The 20,892-nt window shown below is 57.1% G+C and overlaps 1 protein-coding gene across 5 annotated transcripts in view; it reads left to right on the top strand.

Moving 5' to 3' along the window:
• The first annotated feature begins 13,908 nt into the window (after nucleotides 1-13,908).
• CCDC85C (coiled-coil domain containing 85C) overlaps nucleotides 13,909-20,892 on the top strand; it is an 80,198-nt gene continuing 73,214 nt past the window's right edge. For all 5 annotated transcript variants that reach the window (XM_014854599.3, XM_070514294.1, XM_070514295.1 and 2 more), the window contains exon 1: nucleotides 13,909-14,834. In XM_014854599.3, coding sequence (XP_014710085.3) covers nucleotides 14,042-14,834 — 793 coding nt within the window. In that variant the 5' untranslated portion in view covers nucleotides 13,909-14,041. The remainder of the gene's footprint in view (nucleotides 14,835-20,892) is intronic.

The following is a 20,892-nucleotide window of genomic DNA, read 5'->3' as shown; positions in this document are numbered from 1 at the left end:
TCCTTCCAGCTGCCCTGAAACCAAAGAGGGTCATGGCCCGGTCATGGCAGCTTCGGGGTGGGGCTGGGGGGGGAATTCCCTTCCTGTGGGAGCGGACAGAGGGCGGCCACCTGTGCCCCAGATAAACTATGGGCAGTGGCGGGAGAACTGGTCAAGTGGAGACTCAGGAAGCAGGGAGGCAGGTGCACAGCAGGGGCTCAATAAGTAGCGATGATTCAGGAGTGTGTCAGCTACCTTCAGATCTCTAGGCAAGGCATTTTAGCCACTGTGCCTCAGTTTCCTCAGCTGTAAAGTGCGAGTAACAGACAGCACAGCGTAAGTTTTGGTCAAGTAGTGGCATGGGGCAGGGGGCAATCAGCCCAGGGAAGCCCCCTCACAGCATGTATTCCCTCTGTACCTCTGAGAGACAGTCATGCTGCCTTAGCTTGTTTACCTCCAGAGACAGAGAACTCACTACCTTGAGTCTGAAACAGAGCAGATATGGGTCCTGCCTTCAAAGAATGCACAGTCATGCTGGTGCTGGGCTCTGTGGGACCCACTGGGCATAGAGAGGCTGACCTCACAGGGCTGACTCCCCCTGCTCCTATTGAGGGTGTCCCCAGTGGGAGAAGGGTCAGAGTTCCCACAGATGGGTCCTGCAGAGGCCCTGCCCAGAGGCCTGGGCCCCCTATCTTCTGCAGGGAAAGGAGAGCGGCCCTCTGTGCTCAGGCAGCTGTGAGGAGCCCACAGATGCTGAGACTTCAGCCCTCCTGTGGGGAGCCAGGGGGCCAGTGCCCCCCAAGGTGACTACTCCACAGCTCTCCTTACTCCCCTTTCCCTTGCTGCTCCCTCAGGAGAGTGGGGCCTCTGGGTACACCCCCCAAACCCCCCAGCTGTGGCCATCTAAACGCTTGTTTCAAGGAAGCTGGGAGGGGCTGACTCCCGCCCTGAGCCCACCTGAGTGGGGGAGGGGCTGCCTTGGAGAGGAGCCCAAGAACCCTTCCCCCGATGGCTGACTGTTGGGGTGACAGGAGGTGGCCGGAGGGGCTCCAGCCCAGAGGCCCAGGTCAGTGCAAGGGCCCCCTTGACCCTCAGCCTCGGGGGCCTGCTTGCTGTCCGGTACCTCAGGGGACCCAGGGCCAGAGGTCCTTCCTTGTCTGGAAGGAGGGAGGGATTGTCTGCCCCGTGGGTTTCCAGGCCTCCTTTCTGGCCTTTTCCAAAGCTGCTGACAGGGGAGCTGAGGGATGGTTTTCTCACTTCCTGTGATCTCTGCAGAGAACATCCATCACCGGCTGGCAGAGCAATCGGGACGGGCCCCAGAAAGCCGGCACTGAGTCACCTGGGCCCTCGTGGCTCTGACAGCTGTGAACGTGTTGGGCGGGTACCTAGCCTTACGGGAAAGGGCCAGATCTGTCATTTTCCTCCGGAAGTGCCAGGCGGAATTTGCCGGCTGCCCCTCCTTGAAGCCAGAGAAAGGCCGGATCCTCAACCTGGGGCCAGACTAGGTTAGGTTTGGGGATGAGGAGCGGGAAAACATCCATCCTTCCACTCGGGAATCCCACTTCTGGGAACGTGTCCCAAGGAAACAACCCAACAGGAAAACCAAGCTGTGCACAAACATGTCCCCACAAGAGTTCTTTATAATAGTACAGCCCCGGAAATAACCCTCGTGTCCAGCAGCAGGGGAGCAGCCAAGCACCTGGACTGGTTAAGTACCACATGGTTGTGAAACAGGGCAGATGAGGAGGTGGGGGGCTGGGAGGTCCTGGATCCTGTGATTCCTGAAGCCCTCAGCCCGGCACTGGTTAAACAGACCGGGATTCACCCAGAGGTGGTGGGTCAGATCTCCAGGAAAGGGATCTGTCTAAGAGTCCCACATGGTTCTTGTCACCAGGCAGGTGTGAGAAACCTTGCTCATAGCTAAAATTGCAACCCCAGTGGTGCATTTATTTAAATCTTGTTAAGTCTTAGTCGTTGCATCTATGAAATGGGCCTGCCCCTGGGGTGCTGGGGGTTAGTGAGACCATGGAACAAAGACCCCACGTGGTGCTGGGCTCCATGAGCCACTGTCACCACTTCCACAGCCTGTGTCTCCCTGTCCCCTCCCCTCTTTTGTGCAGTCGTCACCTCTCCCTGTCCTAAAACCGCCAGGGGAATTTACATCTGTGCATGTCACCCGGGCTGCACAGTGTGGTTTGAGGACATCCAATGCCGGGGAGCAGTGGGAAGGCTGCGTGTGATGTTTCTGCAGGAGTCTTCTCCTCTGGACCAGGAGGGGTGACTCCAGCTCTCAAATTTCAGTGTGGCCGCCTCTCCCTGGCTCCTGGCAGGTCCTCCACCTGCCTTCATAGCAGGGTGCACCTGCCACGGGAGGGGCCTGCTGTGGACCCCTAAATGCACACCCGAACCTCCGCTTCTGTCAATCAAATGGGCATAATAATCGTGCCCACCTCGCAGGCTTGCTGCGAGGACAGGAGGAGGAAAGTGCCCGGAGAGAGCTTTGTAAGCTGGAAATGACTGCAAAAATAGTGGAGGCTGACCAGGCAGGCCCCCCAGCAGGTGAGGCCCCGGGCCTGGGGTGCCGCCAGTGAGGGTCAGGTCTAGGGCCTTCCACCAGCAAGCATTCCTTCACATGCCACGGCCTGGAGGTAGGCGTAATGATTATTAGATACGTTATATTCACATTGTAAACAAAATAACGCATGCACTTAGATTAAAAAAAATCAAATAGCACTAAAATGTTCAGAAGGCAGTGAAGTGGCTCCCTCTCCCCTCCCCTCCTCTCACTCTCCGGAAGAACCAGTTTCCACGTCTAGTGCTCCTTCTGGTTTTGGCTTCCACATTTCTTACTAAGGTGTTGCCATTGCTGTTTCTTGATTTTTCAACTCTAGACCTTTTTTTTGCCGGCCGGTCCTGACAAATGAGGCTTCGCTGTCTTAAAGCATCCCCTCCCCCGCCCCTCCCTCCGCATCTCCTGGAGGACTCTATCCAGTTCTCAGCTGACCACTGGTCGAGGGTTTTACTATGATGTGTAAATGCTCCTCCGTGAAAGTCACCCAGTGGTCCCTGACAGTTTCTTTTCTTGTAGAGTTTTGTTTGTTTATGCCCTGGAGTTAACGCATTAAAAAAAAAAAAACTTGCAGGCTGTTTAGTGGGTCCTGTTAATCTGACTCCAACCTTGTGACAGCAGTGTCAAATGCTCAGGCCTTTGGATAACATCTCCCCAATTTTGCCGTGGGCCCTTCCAGGCCGAGCCCTCCACCCTGTGATCTGGGGACAGCTTGGAACCTGCGCGCAGCTCCCTGGGGCTTGCCCCTGTGGCTCCCCCACGAAGGACACTCCTTCCTGGGAAAGTTGTCCTGTTCCCGGGCCTGCCCTCAGCTCCCGGGAGAGCATGTGCTCTGAAAACTTCCTGGAAGGTGCACAGCAGATAATTTTTTATTTTTTTTGGAGACCTTGCATTTCTGAAAATATTTATCTTCCAGTCTCATACTTGGTTGATTCTCTCCACGGGCATAGAAGCCGGGCAGGAAATTCTTTTCCCTCAGGCTTTTTTTTTTTTTTTATTAATGTTATGATAGATTACAACCTTGTGAGATTTCAGTTGTACGTTATTGTTAGTCATGTTGTGGGTACCCCTCTTCCCCCTTTGTGCCCTCCCCCCACCCCCCCTTTTCCCTGGTAACCACCGATCAGATCTCCTTGTCAATATGTTAACTTCCACCTATGAGTGGAGTCATATGGAGTTCGTCTTTCTCTGACTGGCTTATTTCGCTTAACATAATACCCTCGAGGTCCATCCACATTGCTTTTTCCCCACCCCCCGCAGACTTTTAAGGCAACCGGCTGCTCTCTGGTCTTCTAGCATCCAAGGTTTCTAATGAGAAGTCCAATGCCAGCTTTTTAAAAAAAATTATTAATTTTAAAACACATGCACAGAATTTCAAAAATTAAATAAAATTGTAAGGCTCATTTGAAAAAAAAAACAAAACAACAGTCCCCCACCTCATGTCTCCATCCCTGATTCCTGCCTCTCAGAGGTGACTACTTTCAATTCTGTGACTTATTTCCATATCTGAAAGCAACATACTTTCATCACTGCCTTTCTCTTAGGGATGACAAATAAAAATGGCAAACAATAGGATATGTTGGAGAATATGAGGAAGCCATTTGGTATAAACCTAATTCGGCCTGACCTTGTCTTTCCAAAAGGGCCTGACTGTGGCCGTTGAGCATGCGTTGTATATCTGCTTTAGATTTTCCCTATGGCAAGAACAAAGGCCCTTGAGATAAAGGTGCAACTTCCCTGCCCCTCCCAATGTTGGCGTCTCCTTAAGAATTAAGCAGCTTTCCTTAGGCTAGGAACTGATTGCTGCGCTCACCTGTGACCACCCAGCTCCAGACAATAGACTTGCCTCCTGCTACGCCCGTCAGGATAGCAGACCCACTGCCTGCTGTGTCCATCAAGCACTGTGCCGACAGGGCAATCTTGTGACTATTGTGGAGGGACATTTCAATCCTATGTGAAACACCCTGTTTGGGGGTATATAACCACTCTGTGCACCCCACTTCTTCGGTGCCCTTTCTTCCTTTGGGAAGAAAGGCCCCGGGCCATGGTCCTCAGATTTCAGCTCAGAATAAACTCACCCAAATTTTCATTTACAGATTGGTTATGGATTATTTTTGTCAACAGGGACCAGAGAGGTCTAACCCACTTATGCCCCCAGCCCCGCACATGCCATCCCCTCCCCCATCCCCCCAGTATGGCTGTGTCACAATTTTGGGTTAAATCAATATTGTTTACATATTATACTGTTTAAACATTACAGCCAACAGAGCCACGATACATCCTATGACTCTATTTCCTTCCTTGTAGGACTTCTGGGTTTTCCTGGGGTCATCAATCGCCTCATTGTTTTGACTGCTTGGCTTTCTTTGTGCTTGTCACTAATGCAGCCTCAGACTCTCTGACAGAGCTCTAACTTTCCCCTCAAGATGGCAAACCCGGGGGAACCCATGAGTTACATTCTCTTTCTCGGCCATCCTTCTGCCTGGTTCCAACCTGCACTGATTGCTTCTGGCTCTGATGCCTTCGCCCTCTGACCTTCCTACCCCATCACTTCGGCATTCCCCATTTCCTGAATTTCACTTCTTCTCGATTCTTGGTTTAATTCCTAATTTTAGGGAAAGGCTGTCTGGGAGATAATTTTTTTTAATCTGGGACTGTCTTCCTCCACCCTCACACTTGGTTGCTGAGCTACTGAAATAACTTTCCTGCAGAATGTTGATGGCATTGCTCCGTGGTCTTCTGGCTTCTGGAGTTGCTGTTGAGAAGGTCAATGTTATTCTAATTCCTGATCCTTTGTACGTGGTTTTCCCTCTCTCTGTCTCTCATTCTCTCTCTCTTTCTGGATGTTTTCCGGATCTTCTCAACTCTAATGTTCTGAAATTTTACAATGATGCACCCAGTAGGAGTAGGGTCTTTTTCTCACTTCTATGCTGGCCCTTTGTGTCCATCAGTCCCAGATGTTTTGGTAGTGTATGTTGAATACTTCCCTTCATTTCGTCCCATTAGCGATAAGGCAGAAGATAGGGGTAAGTGAACACTACAGTGAACTCCAGGATCCTGAGCCCCTCCCCTCTTCTAGGCAGCACATCTGACGATTATTGGGGGAATATGGATAACCTTAGAGAAAGACCTGTAAATCCAGATGCTTTGGGAAGGGTGTGCCCCCAGAAATGGGGGTATCTCCTTCTAGGGCAGCCTGATGCCAATCAACAAGAGCCTTGTCTAGCCCAGCGCTTCCTGGCCTGCCTGCTAGACTCACCTTCTCTAGATACTCTGATGGAAGTGGTCCAGGGTGGGGCCTGAGCCTCTGCATTTGACCAGCTGTTAGGTGATTCTAATGAGTGCCCAGGGCTGAGAACCACTGTGCTGACCCACTGGCCTTGTTTGGAGAGCCTGACTAGATCACAGGGGCTCCGAGCACGCAGGATGCTAAGATGGTGATTCCTAAGATGGTGATTCTTCACTGCAAAGTGTCCCGGAGTTGGGTCTCAGCCCAGCTGAGCCTGTTCTTGAGAGAAGACACAGCTCTTCAGTTAGGTCTTCAGAGTCTCAGGAGACTCCTTCTAGTCTGAGATGGGGGCTTTCCTAGCCTCTCAGCCCTCTCCCTGGCATAGCAGCACCCACGGCCTCATTGTGTGGCTTAGGGTTCAAGCTTGCCTTTTCTTGTGCGTTTGAATATCTCTTGACCCCATGAGGATGAAATGAGTCTATTTCCAGGTAAGATCCAGAGGCTCAGATAGGGGCATGACTTGCCCAGGGCCACCCTGCTGGTAAGTATCAGACCAGGGACAAAGACTCCAAGTCCAGGGCTTTTCTACTTAACCCAGCTTCCTCCTTTGTCACACATTCATTCAACAAACACTAACTGAGTTCTCAGGCTCTATGCCGAGAGGGCACTGGGGAACGGGGGTGAACAAATGATGGACCTAATGGTGTGGTTGTTAAAGTTACTCATGTCCCAGCTTCTCTCTGCCTGGCTGGGCTCACCTGGGGGCTGGGGGGAAAAACAACTTCATTTCAGCCCAGTCTCACTGAGAGCAAGTCACAAGAGGAATTACTGTTATTGCTGTTGTGCTATCAAACAGGAGGGGCAAGCTGGAGAGCTCTGGAAGGGCTGGGCCTGCAGCCAGCAGAAGCCACATTAACAATTAAGGTCTTTGCCGACTTTCATTCCACCCTCCGTGCATGAAATATTCAGGCACCAGAGGAGACTGGTCTCCGATCTCTGCAGAGGGCAGGGCCAGGAGGGGCAGCCTTGCTGGTTGCAGACCTTGGGCCCAGCGCAGCACCCGAGGGCTCGCATCCAGGGCATCCAGAGGTGTAGGGGCTGGCTGGGTGTGGTCTAGAGGTGTCTGCTGCAGACGGTGCAGACACCCAGAGAACACCAACGGGGCCAGGCCCTGTGGGTCCCAGAGAAGAGCGAGGCTTTGTCCTCAAGGAGCACACAGCCGGGGGTAGGTAACACAAACCTCCCATCACGGGTGGGGCCGCCTGCCTGGGCTTCACCCCTCCCAGCACAGTGATGCTGACAGTCACAGAGAGACACAGCTGGGCTCCAAGACCTTGTGTCTGGAGCCTGGGGCTCATCCCCTGCAGTAAACCCTGTAATTATCCTATGAGTAGCATAAAACGTGTTGCAGTGTATTTGTGTATGTGTGAAAGCATCAGTTTGATAAATATAAACATTTCAAATAAGTCACAAGTGGGTCAACCCGCTGTACTGTTTTTCTTTTTTTTACCTAGTATACTGGGCACCTCGAGTATGAAATTTGGTCTGGGCTTCTCTTGTGCTCTGAGAATCCCGAGAGAGACACAGTGCATTGTGGAACGTGCACAAAGGTTCACACCCGGGTGACAACACCAGCTGACGCCAGGTGGGGCAAGGCACACGCTGCTACACCCCGCCGGCAGGAGTAGGAATCAGCACTCTCTGGAAAGTAGTTTGTCATCATCTGGTCAAGCTGAAGCGGTGTAGACCGTGTGCCCCAGCCATTCTGTGTCTCGGTACAGACCCAAGCGATGGTCATGCTCACGCGCATCAGGACACACTCACAAGAATGTCCACGGCAGCTTGCCGGCTCCAGAACAAAATGGAACAAAGGTCCTCTGACAGGAGAAGAGAAAAGTACCGGTAACACATTCAGGCAGTGGATACTAGACAGCAGTGGCTCTAAAGAGGGGGCGGTTTTGCCCCCAGGGGCATTTGGCAAGGTCTGGAGACATTGTTGGTTGCCCGGGTGGGGGTGCTACGGCCATCTAATGGGTGGAGGCCAGGGATGCTGGTAAACATCCTGTGGTGCACAGGGCAGCCCCCTCCGCCCCCATGACAAAGACTTACCCAGTCCAAAATGGCATCTGAGCTACAGCCACACATATCGACAGAACAGTGAGGGAAAAAGCATGCTGCAAAGACACGTGGAGCGCAACAGCATTTCGACGAAGTTCACAAGGGTGCAAAATTCAGCAGGATATTCTTAGGGGGAAATAGAGTACACTGAGGGCACAGGAATAAGCAACTCAACATTCAGACTCGTGGCTACCCCAGGGTCAGTGCGGGCTGGGGCACATGACCGGCTGGGTGGGGATGCCTTAAGCTGGGCAGGGGAGCCCCCCACGTGCCTGCTGTATTGCAGTTTGTTGTAACATGAAATAGTTCATAATAAGAATAATGTTTTTAAGTGCATTGAGGTGAGAGCTAGTCCTGCAAAGAGCTCCCTGACTCGGTTTCCCCTGTGGCTGAATGTCCCTCCCTGCCTTCTCCTCTGAGCGATGGTGTGAGGGGATGTCAGTGGCTCCAGCTGGAAGGGGGGGTTACAGATGCCGACTCCCCTATTGGTCCCTAAGGGGACCTCCCTCACACCTCTTCCCTGGCCTCTGGCTGGCCTGGCTTTGCAGCCTCCTGTCTGTCTCCCAGCCTCAGCTGACCCTCTCTGATCCATCCCTCCTCTCACACCTCCTATATGTGCTCTCTATCAAACACAAGTCCAGCAAGGTCTCTCTTCTGCTCTATACTCTTCTGTGGCTCCCATCGCCCTCAGGTTGACCTTGAGGCTTTTGCCTGTGACATCAGCGCTGCTAGGCAGCATCCTCTGCATGGCTGACTTCCTGCTCCCCAGAAGGGTATCTGGCACATCAGTCAACAGTGGGAATGAGCCCACCCTCCTGCAACTGCCCCCGCTTCCCTCCAGGGTGCCGACCCCCAGGCCAAGTCCCCGCCTGGTGGCCCCAGATTCAGTGTGGTTTCCCTGCCTGTAAATGTGGGAGTGAGACACTTGATCACTGAACTCTGTGTTCTTGGGGTTCCCATGTTCCATGCTGCTCCCATCCCAAAAGGCGGTTAGTGGCAGCCCCAGGCCTGACCCGGCATCCTTTGTAGCCCATGTTGCCAGGGGCAAGCACTAGGTTTCTTGGACAGCCCTTGTTTCACTGTACGTCAGTGATTGCCTCTGGAAAATGGGTGTCAACATCCTTATGGGAACACTGTTCTGGTCCAGAGGATGGGGAGATTGTGTAGGGAGGGGGGGTGCGGCGTCCCCCCCCAGAGCTTTGCAAGCGCTCTGCTAGGTGCTTGACACTGCCCTATGGGGGAGGGTTGGATGAGAAAATTGTGGCTCAGAGAGGGTAAGGGACTGGCCTGAGGTCACCCAGCAAGTCAGTGACAGAGGAGCTGGGAGATGGAGCTAACAACCTGTCTGTAGGAATAGCTGGGAAGCCATGGCCACAGCTGGCTGTCCAGAGGCTCGGGGAGTCTCTCTGGCTCAGGTGTGACATGAAAGGCCCCCAGCAGGAGGAAGCAGGATCATGCACGTGGTCCTGGCATGGCACAGGCCCCCAGCATCGTAGAGCCAGAGCCACAGGGACAGAGACGTCACAGAGCAGCCGGTCCACTCCTCCCCTTTGAGAAGGAGTAGTCTATGGGGGAAGGCGCACTCTCAGGCTCAGATGGTCCTGGGTTCGAATCCCAGCTCATTCGCTTGCTAGGTGTATGATCTCGGACAAGCGACTTAACCTGCGTGAGCCTCAGTTTCCCCCTTTGTAAAATGGGGATAGAGGGTTCCCACCTCACAGGGCTGCTGTGAGGACTCAACGAGACCATGCACATGAAGGCCTAGTGCGTGCTGGGTGCACAGGCAGGGCTCAATCAACACTGCCTGTCATTAAGAATAATTACAGTCACTTTGGCATGGACCCTGATTTCGTGCTGCATCGTAGCCTTTCAGCCATGCAGGGCGACCTCCCCTCCCCGGGGAGGGGGTCATCAAGGCAGAAGCCCCAAAGCCAGGCCCCAGACCTGGTCAGCTGCCATCGCCTCCCTGACCCGCAGAAACGTTCAGCCACCACACAATCCTCCACCACCCAGAGCCCTCGGGCGTCCGTAAGGCTCTGAACTGTCCGTAGGTTCACCCTCGGCGATCTGAGATGGTGGCGACAGACAGCCAAACCAACAGGAATCCACGTGAAACCCTACAAGGGCTGATGACGCAGTCTCATAGGGTCCTTACGGTCATCATCTGAGGACTGGTTTAGAATCCCTGGCACACACCGGGGGCTGGGTAAGGGGTAGGAGGTTGTTATTGCTGTTGTCGCTGCTCTTAACCATCCGTCCCAGGGAGGGGGCCACCCTTACTCTCGTGGCCCACAGAGCCCTCCCTGGCCCAGCTCCATTCCCTGACCGCAGTGTGACTTTCCCTGCCCTTCACTGCCTTTCCTGTATGTTCCAGAAATAAGGCATGGCTGTGTCTACACACGCACCTCACCGTGGCTCACCCCTGGCCCTGGGCTTGTGTTGTTCCCTACACCTGGAGTATCCTGGCCCTCTCCTCTCCTCTCCACCATCTGATAAATTCCTACTCGCTCTTCAAGATTCAGCGTGGGCATCACCTTCTCCTGGAAGCTGCTCCCATCAGGGTGCGTCCTGCTCATCTCTTTTGTGATACTTACACAAAGTATTTACAATGCATATGATTGCACATTTATATGCATTTATGTATAAATACTTACCTAATTATGTTCGTGTGTTCAGGAAATCAACAAACGAAAGTGACCTTGGGAAAGTCATTTCCCTCCCTTGGCTCAGTTTCCTCATTTTCAAAACCAGGAACTTAGACTCATGTTGCCGATGGGTCGCGCATTCACTTAGCAAAGATCAAATGGTGCCTGCTCTGGGGTCCGTGCTCAGGGCCCAGGCACAGAGGAGAAGGAGAAAGCCTTTCCCTTACCAGTGGGGAGACGGTCTGCCTTCCACCAGTGTGCTCTTCTCATTTCCCAGGCTCACAGACCGTGTGTTCTAGGATATTTTGTCTACAGTGGGTGAGTGTGCTGGCTCTCACCCCAGCTGGCTCTCAAAAACATTGGTGCGGCTTTGAATGGGCACACATTTCAGAGTGAGATTCTCAGGGAAAAAAATCGTGGGGAGTGGTGGTGCATCTTTATTTTTTGAAAGACCCACAACTACTTTCACTGGGCAGCTAGAGAATTCCTGTGTTAGAGATCCAGGATTTGGTTTTAGTGTCGTTATGACAAAGCAGAGTTTGTCACGACCCCGGAGCTAAAAAAGCAAAGACACTTGACATTTCCGAGATCCTGGCTCAGGGACAGCGTCTGTTGGATGGTGAGTGTTCTAGGGCACTTGGCACTTCCGGCTGGACACTCGGGGATGCGGACCCTTAGGGAGGGGGCTGTGGCTTGGACAGTCCCTCTCAGCAGTGGGTCCTCTCGACCTCCTGCTGTCCTGTGCAGCCAGGGTGCAGAAGGCAGACTCTGTTTCCCCCACCGCAGCCTCGGCTGGGCACCATGTCTCTACTGCACCAGGGGGATGTCAGGGATGCTCTCGTGGGTCCTGGCGGGGCACTCTTGGTCCCACTGCCTGTAGATGATGCAAATAAACCCTGTCTGGATGGAGGCTTCATTTTTCTCCTGGAAAGTTCAGCTGAAGCTGCCAGCCCTGGAGGATCAAGAGCCGGAGATGCAGGCCATGGGAATGACCCCGAGGCCACAACGCATGGAGGAGGAGGTCCCCCAAGCACAGTGTTAACCATCTTAGTGACTTCCCCAGTGAGCCCCAGTGTCTGATGCTCCCCCCTCCCTCTCCCAGGACCAGCTCTCTGCACAGCCTTCGTTCTGGGGGATCCTCCAGGGAGCTGTTGAATCCGGCTTCCTGGGGTAGGAAAGATCTGCAGCCTCCCGAGTGTGAGCTGAACCCCTTTCCCTTTCCAAACCAAACTCAGGCCGGGTCTGGCTGGGCCTGCCAAGCACAGTGCCCCAGCGGGCACCATGCTCTCCTCCACCCAGGAGCTGGCTCCCCTGGGCCGTGTCTGGGGGACCCTCAGCGCCCCTGGGGCTTGGTTCTCAAAGCTATGCCCCTCCGGCTCATCCTCTCCCCATCACCCTCTCCTGAACATCCACCTGGAGCGGGGTGGGGAATGACGTCTAACTCTGCCCCTCTCTGCACCCTGCATCCCTTCTCCACCTATGGGCCAGAGTGAGCCTCTTCAAAGGCAAAGCACAGCCCCGGGGCTTCCCGCTAACCCCCACTGCTTTCCCAGCTGCCGTGGATCACGTAGGATCTGGCCCTCTGACCTCATCTCTCACCCCTCTTCTCCGGCCCACTCCCAGCCCCACTGGCCTCCCCTGAAGAGGACACTAGGGCCTCTGCACATACTGTTCTCTCCGCTGGACTGCCCTTCCCCTTTATCTTTGTCCTTCCTGTCGCTCAGATCTCAGCTTAGATGCACCTCCAAAGAGGTCCTCCCTGACCAGGGGATCTGAAGTAACTGATTATCACTTTCTGTGACAGCAGCTTGTCTTAATCCTCTGCCCAGCACTTACCACAGCCTCACAGTTACCTAGTTTGTTTATCTTCTCTCCCCTCCTCCCCCCAGAGAGCAAAGTCCCCCCAGAGGGCAGTGGCCTTTGTTGTCGTTCCCTGCAGAAGCCCCCGTGGGTCTAGCACAGGCCTGGCTTAGAGCAGGAGCCGGGTACACAGCTGTCCAACGAATGGCAGAGCTACTGTAAACCGGGACATTAGTCGCGGTGCGGGCGGGCGCTCCAGGCCGTGGCCGCTCACCGTCGAGCGCGCGGGTTTTATCTCCTTGGGGGTCCAGGGGGAGGGATGCCCCCCTCCGCCTGACTCGCAGCAGACGCGCCTTATATGCGCTTCACGGAAGCGCGGATAACGAGACAGACTCACGGGCTGTGGGAAGACCCGGGCGCCGGGCGAGGGTGCCAGTGAGGAGGCGGTTCTGTGCCGGCTCGGCGCCCCCCCCCCCCCAGCGTTAAGACCCCAGCGGGAGATCTTCCTCTCCCCTCCCCAGTGGTCTCCACCTCGCGAATCACAGATTGTTCCCCGAATTCGCCGGACGAGCGGTCCAGTTGGCGGGGGAGCGGTGCTCTGAGCACCGCTCGGGGCGAGGGGCGAGCTCTGGGCTGGGAAGAGGGTGCGCACCGTGCTCGGGACACGGTTGGCGAGGCCCTGGCCCTCCCGGTGCGCAGACGCCGGAGCCACAGCCCTGGGCTGGAGTGGAACCGCGCTCAGGCAGGGGACGAGGGTGGAGATGGGGGCAGGGTCAGGGAAGGGGACAAAGAGCCGCCCTGCCGCCGGGGAGAGCGACCCCCGTGTCAGAGTCCTATTGTTCGTCGTGTCTCAGACTACGCTGGACTCTGGTGCCCCCGGGAGGGAGATGGGGAGCTGTCCTCCGGACCCTGGGTACAGTCTTCATTTATCTGGGAAGGGGGAGTGCGGGCGGGGAACACGGGCCGGGGCCGGGCTCGGCGCCCAGCTCCGCGCGTCGCCTTTAAGGGAAGCCCTGCCCCACCTTTCCCACCTTCCCCCTCCCCGCAGCCGTACCTGCATTTTAAAAGCGCCCTGTAGCCCGGGGATTGGCCGAGGCCGCGTCCTCCGGGCGCAGAAACTTGAACCGCCGGGAGGGGGTTGGGAGCCCGGGGTGGACTGTACCATCTCCGCGGCGTCCCCCGCGCGCGCCCCGCCCCTCCCACACACCCCCAGAGAGGCCCAATCGGACGGGCGGGAGGGCGGGACCGCGGCTCGAACGCGCCTCTGGCAGGGCGCCCAGCGGGCGGGCGCACCGAGCGGGGGGACGTCGGGGGCCGGCCGCGCCTCCGCCCACCCCTCGCTCCCCCGGAGGCGGGCCCGGGCCGCGGCGCTCCGCCCCCTCCCCGCCGGGAGTGGGCGGGGCGGCTGGGGCTCCGGGAGCTGGGCGGGGGGCGGGCCTCCGCCTGCTTCGCCCGAGCCCGGAGAGCGCCCGGCACGGCGGCCGCCGACGCAGCTGCGGTCCCCGCTCGCCGAGCCCCGAGACGCGCGGCTTCCCGGGCGGCCCGGGCGGGCGCTGGGTGAGCGCGCGCGAGGCGGCGCGAGGCGGGCCGCACGCGTCCCCGGCCGCCCCCCGGCCGCGCGCGGACCGGCCCAGCGCAGCCCCGGCGCGGGGAGCGCCGGCCGGGCGAGGGCGCGGGCGATGCCGCGGTGACGGCCCCGCCATGGCAAAGCCCCCGGCGGCGGCGGCGGTGGCGGCGGCGGCGTCGGAGGAGCTGAGCCAGGTGCCGGACGAGGAGCTGCTGCGCTGGAGCAAGGAGGAGCTGGCGCGGCGGCTGCGGCGCGCCGAGGGCGAGAAGGTGGGCCTCATGCTGGAGCACGGCGGCCTGATGCGCGACGTGAACCGGCGGCTGCAGCAGCACCTGCTGGAGATCCGCGGCCTCAAGGACGTGAACCAGCGGCTGCAGGACGACAACCAGGAGCTACGCGAGCTCTGCTGCTTCCTCGACGACGACCGGCAGAAGGGGCGCAAGCTCGCGCGCGAGTGGCAGCGCTTCGGGCGCCACGCGGCCGGCGCCGTGTGGCACGAGGTGGCCCGCTCGCAGCAGAAGCTGCGCGAGCTCGAGGCGCGCCAGGAGGCCCTGCTGCGCGAGAACCTGGAGCTCAAGGAGCTGGTGCTGCTGCTGGACGAGGAGCGCGCGGCGCTGGCGGGGGGCGCGGTCGGCGCGGGCGGCGGCGGCGGCGCGGGCTCCCGCAGCTCCATCGACAGCCAGGCCAGCCTGAGCGGGCCGCTGGCGGGCGGCGCGGCGGGCGCGGGGACCCGCGACGTGGGCGACGGCAGCAGCACGTCCAGCGCGGGCAGCGGCGGCAGCCCGGATCACCACCACCACGTCCCGCCCCCGCTGCTGCCCCCCGGGCCGCACAAGGCCCCCGACGGCAAGGCTGTAGCCACGCGCAGGTCCCTGGACGACCTGTCGGCGCCACCGCACCACCGAAGCATCCCCAACGGCCTGCACGGTAAGGACAGCACGAGCCGGGGCGCGCGGGTCTCGGGGCCACAGCCCTTTCTCCCAGGGGCGGCCGCCGCTGCAGACCCGTTCTCCGGCTGGCATCGGAACTCCGGGCAGGGAGATGCCGCGCCCACCCGCAGTGGGGCGTTGGGTGGTGTTTTTCTGGTCTAGTGATGGAGGCGTGTCCCTGCCCAGCTCCTAATCCTCAGCCCGCCCGGTCTGCCAGACCCTAGAAAGTTTCTCCTCTGCGGAGTGGTCAGTGTGAGTGTCTGGCACTGCAGGGCTGGCTGGGCGCACCTCATCCCAGCCTTTGAGATCCTTGTCTGGGAGCGGGAAGTTCTTCTCGGAAAGAAATGAAAAGTCCTTTGAGCACCAGAATTTCCCTCTTATTTGGAGCAACAGGCGGCCCCCAAATCTGAGCCGGTGTGTGCAATGGCTGGGATGCCAGCTGGGTTTCCTCTGGGCTGCCTGCAGTGTTGGGAGGGAGCAGGGGCAACCGGGTTGAGACCTGGAGGCAGCTGGGCCAGAGGACGGGGCTAAGAGCCCTCCTGGTTTGCTGTTAGTTCTGCACTTATCAGGGCAGAGGGACCTTTCTCAACCGAGGCTCTGACACTTTCCTGGGGGGTATGTGCTTGGGGTGGATCCTGGCTTCTCTGCTCTGCGTGCCTCAGTTTGCTTTTCTGGAGAGTGGAAAATGATGCTTCCAGCCTCTGGCATTTGAGGTGGAGATAAAGCCTCTGAAGGTATTTGTAAACTGTTGGTTGTCTTACAAGAAGTGCCAGGGGTCCGTGGGAGGACCTTTGGCCTCAGGAAAGCCCAGCTACTGTCTTCCGTGCTGTGACCGTGGGCCCCGGAGCAGGGGGCCCCCAGCGTGAGTCTGGAGCAGAGCAGTGGGCTCCCGTTCCTTCTCCTCCCAGCCGCCTCGCTCCTCTCCTGCCTCCCTGTTCTTCCACATTTTTGGTGGCTTGGCTCCCAGTTCTGGTGGCAGTTGCTGCTGCCGGAACTATTTGCCTGAAGGTGGAGATTAAACAGCCCTTTCTGGTTCTTTTAAAGGCTTTCCTGGTTCTGAGAAAATGTATCTAGGTCGTAAATGACTGTTCCTCCCCAGAGTGACAGCCTGAGCAGGGGAGGGACGCGGGCTCTTTGGTTTGGTGGCCAAGTGGCCGGTGCAGGTGCATTGGAGTGGGGGCTGGGGTGGGCACTGGGCGGGTGGAGGTGGGGTGCTAGCCCCGCATAGTTTTCCTAATACCCTCCCAGCTTGCGAGTTCAGGGCAGGACTGGCTTGAGAGGGATATTTTGTTACTGATTAGCAATCTAGGAGCACAACTCGGGTTTCTCTTTGTAACTCTGTATCCACCCCACCTCCCACCACAGGCTCCTTGAGGCCAGTGGGAGTAGCTCAAAGTTAGTGGCTTAGTTTATTGGGGTTTCAGGGTCTTGGGAGTGAGGAGTCCCAGTCTCAGCCTCTCTGGCCTCTCCTTCTTGGGGGCTTTGGGAGGGTCAGGTTTCTGGGCCCCCACTTCCCCAAGTACGATACGAAGGAGGGGATTGCTGCAGTCCCGGGCCTGGGAAAGGAAAGCTGTCTGGTTTTCAGCTGCGTCATAGTGACACTTGGCCAGAGTGATTCTCTGCAGGGCACTGAAGAGCTTGAGTGTCATAGCGTATCTGCAGGAAGTTCTGTCATGTATTGGACCGGGAGATGTGGCCCCTGTCTGGCCCAGTGTTTCATTTCAGCAGCAAGTGACGCAGGAGTGGGGGACTGGCCTCCACCTGAGGGTTTCCACCCCAATCGGGTGGGTGGGGGTCGAGGTGTAGGGTTTCCTGCAGAATCCACGCCCCTCCAAGTCCCATGCACACTTGGAACAGGACTGCTGCAGATTTTGTGGCGGCAAAGCTTTCTTTGGGGTGAACTAAGGATTCAGCAGCATCGTCACAAATTTCACTTATGGACGGGGTTGTTATTATTTAGTTTTGTCTCTTAAAGACATGCGTGGCCTTGAGATGTTCTTCCAACAATATGAACAGGATGCCTAGAAACAAGGAGAGGCCCTTCTCCTAGAAACTACTTTTCTGTACTCACACCTGTAGTTTTAAGTGGCGTGACCAGTGAGCTGGAGATGAGAAAGCTAGTGAGTGTCTGTCGGATGCAGGAGATGGTGGAGTCAGATAGTGGGCTGGAGCCTTATGGATTTGCTCATCCTTAGCTCATCCTCATAGGAACCTGGCGAGGTAGTATTATCCTCATTTTACAGACAGGCAGGTGGAGGCTGAGAGAGGTTCTGAGTGCTGCCTGGGAAGGCAGTTGAGATTGGAAGTGTCTCAGTTCCAGTGGCCTGGGTGGGTCTGCCTGGGTCCCCTACTGCTCCTGCCATGGGCTGACTTGCATCTCTGGTCTGTTGTCATTTTGGCTGATACTGTTAATCAGCAGACACTGGTGACTCCCTGTTCTTGATTCCTGACCCAGGTTTGCCCTCGTTCTCCCGTCCTGGGAAGTGTCACTTGCTTATCGGTGACTACTGAGCAGATGGTTGATAACCCCATTACCCGGTGGGGTCAGGCTCTCTCGCATTCAAATCTCCACCCCTCTTGCCTTGGCAAGTTACTTAACTTCTCTGAGCCTCTCTCCGCTCTTCCTTCATCTGTGAAGTGTGGCAAAGCCATAGAGCCCCCTTTATCCACATGAGGTCGAGGGAGGCCAGGAGCTGCACGCACTGGGTCTTAACACTTGTCAGAATCCTTGTCATGCATATTTCTTCCAAGGCTGCTTGTGAAAAATGATAGGGACCCCATTGGGGGCTTGCCAAACAGACTTCCGTGTTCTCTGCACAGCTCTGCTGTTTAGACAGACAGCTCGCCTGAATGTTTGTGACCGAGCCCTTGTCTGGCTGCACCTGCCAAGGAACCGGGGAATGGTGGTCCTGTAGTCCTCTTTTGGGAGCTGTGGAGTACCTGCAGCCCTCCTGGGTGCCCTCCTGGAAGGCCCCAGAGGGCTGTGGTGGGAGGTGGCCCATCTGTATTCAAGGCAGTCTCTGGCTGGGGCCGGACCTGGCAGCCTGTGAATGCATATGCAAATAGAAATGGCCGGAGGTCTGCACTGGGCTGACTGAAGTCTGGCCTAGGGTGCTCTTTGCTCTAATCCAGCAAGGCAAATTGAGGCAGGTGAGCCCCAAACACCAGAAAGTCACATTTGCCTGCTTGAACTGATGCAATTTTCAAATAGAAGCATTTTCAACGATTTCTCCCCTGCCCCTCCCCCATCCTGTGTGCCCCACCTTCTTTCTCCTGCCTCCATGTCCCTTCTACCAGCACCTCCATCCACTCCCCTTCAGCTGACCTCGGGAAAGCCGGGTCTCCAGCAAGCCTGTGGAGGGGTTTTGTTTACTTTCAGAAGTTTGGATTAAAAACTTGAGCTTCTCAAAATAAGATGGGTTTGTTCTCTTGCTTGTATTTTTGTTGGTTTACAGGGAGGATGGAGCGAGGGTGGTCTGGGCCTTTAAAAAAAGACGGAGCGTTCCCTGAATAGGTCTTTTATGAGGGGCCTCTCAGCTCAGCGCCTCCTGGCCAGGACCGGCTAAGGCGGCTTTTCCTAAACCCAACCAGGCTGGGAGCAAAGGTCGTGAAGACAATGGGGCGGGTTAGATAAGCCTTTTCCCCACTCCCTGCCTAACCTGACCCGGGACCATCCATCAGCGGCCTTGGGGTGCTGGGCCCCCAGGGCCATGCACAAAAGGAGGGCTGGCCCTGAGGAGCTCTCAGGCAGGTGACCCAGGGGAGGGCCAGGGTGTGCCCAGGACTTCACAGTTTAGCACAAAGAGCTTCCCAGCCCCAACTCCATTCTGTTCAGAGCTCCCAAATGGTCTCATATTGTATATGGGGAAACTGAGGCTTGGAGAGGTGCGCTGACTTGCATCCATGGTGCTCGTTGGGGGGGGGGTCTGGGATCAGTTTTGCATCTCCTCTGTCAGAGTCTGGGCCTGCTGCCCCTGTGGGCCAGGACGCTGGCCATGTGGGACTGAGAGGGACTCCCACGGGAGGCCCCACCAGCTGTGAAAGGCCTCCCCAAGCTTGGTCCTGGGCGGGGCCCCGGTGACCTGTAGGTGGACGCAGGGAGGGTGGGGAGGCCACCGGGGGTGGAACCTGTGTGGCAAAGGTGTGGCACCTCTTCTCAGGAAGCCAGACCCTGAGCTTCTGTGCTGCCCTCCTGTTTCCTTGCATGAAGCTACATGGCTCACGGAGACCCAGCGGTCTGGCGAATGGGGACGGCAGGTGCCGTGCAGGCTTCCGTGCGCTGGGGTCCTCCCTCATTTCCTCTGTGGTTTCATTCCCTTCCTTCTCTGTGCCAGGCTGGCTTCCCTCTGCTGTGGTGGCCCCAGCAGCCCCATCACTGGTGGCCTGGCCTTTGAGCTTCTAGGACACAAACTTGGTTTACTGTCATCCCTGGAGCAGCACGATTAGCAAGGAACTCCTCTCTTGCTCATAATCTGTGTTTTCTCCCCATGTGGACTTTCTTCACCATGCTTGTCGACGTCATCAGCACAGGGAATTGGAAGCCTGGGACTCTGGGCTAGTTCCTGAACCTCTGTGGGCCTCTCTTTTCTCCTCTGCCAAGTGGGAAGCTGTGACCAGCCTTGGGATTGTAAACTGCACCACGTAGCTGTCTCCTGACATGCTGATCCCCGTCCTCCTGGCTGGAGCACTCAGCGCTGGCTGTACTTGGGGGTAGTGACTCCTGCTGGCTCCAGGTCAGAGGGACCTGAGTGAATCCTGGCCTCGCCACCTGCTGTGTAAGCATGGCAGCTTAGAACCCCTGCACCTCGTTTCCTCTTCTGTGTCCTGAGGATAGTCACACCCTGGTCCTAGAGTTGGGCCCTACAGGGTGGGTTCAGTGACCCTCCACTGTCACCTGGTGCCCTGCAGATTTGCCTCTTGGGGGTGGGGATGGGGCACCCCAACACAGGCTTGTGAGGGGAGCCCCTGCACCACCCTGTCTTGGAGCCATGAGTCTTTGTCTAGTTGAAGGAAGGGAGATGGCATTCCAGTGGGACCAAGCAGAGTAAGGTCTGCAGGTGGGTCTGGACCCGGGCTCCGAGAGTCCAGGGCCTGCGAGGTGTTCTCGTGACATATGTGGGGAGCTGGTAAAGCCTCCTCATATGAACAGAAAGACCTGGAATTGTGTTGGGAGAAGAAAAGCCTTGGGCCGGGGAGCTGCTGCCAGGTGGGGAGGGCTGTCAGCCCAAGCGGTTGGTGCTGTGTGTAGCCCCTGGGGGCGGAGCCCCAAAGTTCCAGCAATTCAGGCTTCAGCGCCCATGGACAAGAGTGGGCCAGGCGGACGGGGTTGCCTCTGGAGGTGGGGAGCTCCCCATTAGGGGAGGTGTGCAAGCATTGGCCTGGACACCTGGGAAAGGGTGTTCCTGAACCCATGGCGATGGGTCACCCTGGACAGCTCTGGGAATCTGCTTGTTCGAGTCGGGGAGGCGGAAGGGTGGGACTGGGTTGTTGGGGGTATTTGCTATTCAAGCAGGAAGGGAAACATCAGCAGGTGCTTACTGAGCGGTTACTCTGTCCAGTCCTGAGTGCTAAGCACACAGTGATTCATGTAGCCTGGCTGGGGGTGTGGTGATTCAGGAGCATTTGGCTGGTGTCCGTCTTGGTGTCAGCCAGGCTGGGGCAGCAGCAGGTGAAGCTTGGGGCCTCCCCGGTGGCCCTGGTTCTCAGACCCAGCAGGTCGGCTTCAAGGCCCTGCCCCCAGCCCGTCTGCCTCCTTGTGACTTCTGACCTCCAGGGTCAGGCAGTCCTGAGCTGTTGGGGGCTCAAGTGGAGCAGCACCTGCGGATGACGTGCTCTCTGCAGTGCCACTGTGTACCCGCTCTCAGAGCAGTCACGGCCACGGCCGCTCTGCCCACGCCTGCAGCCTGGGTGCTGGGTACCTGTGCCTGGGATCGGTGCAGGGACCGCTCTGGGATTTCAGAGCTGGGAAGGAGACCGTGCCATCACCCTGGACCCGGATGATGAGGGACCTCAGTGGCATCCCCCAGGTTTGGCAACAGAGGAACATACTTATGTGC

Source organism: Equus asinus, chromosome 7 (assembly GCF_041296235.1).
Source record: "Equus asinus isolate D_3611 breed Donkey chromosome 7, EquAss-T2T_v2, whole genome shotgun sequence".
In the NCBI taxonomy this organism is placed as follows: domain Eukaryota; kingdom Metazoa; phylum Chordata; class Mammalia; order Perissodactyla; family Equidae; genus Equus; species Equus asinus.
This window is presented reverse-complemented; position numbering and strand designations above follow the sequence as displayed.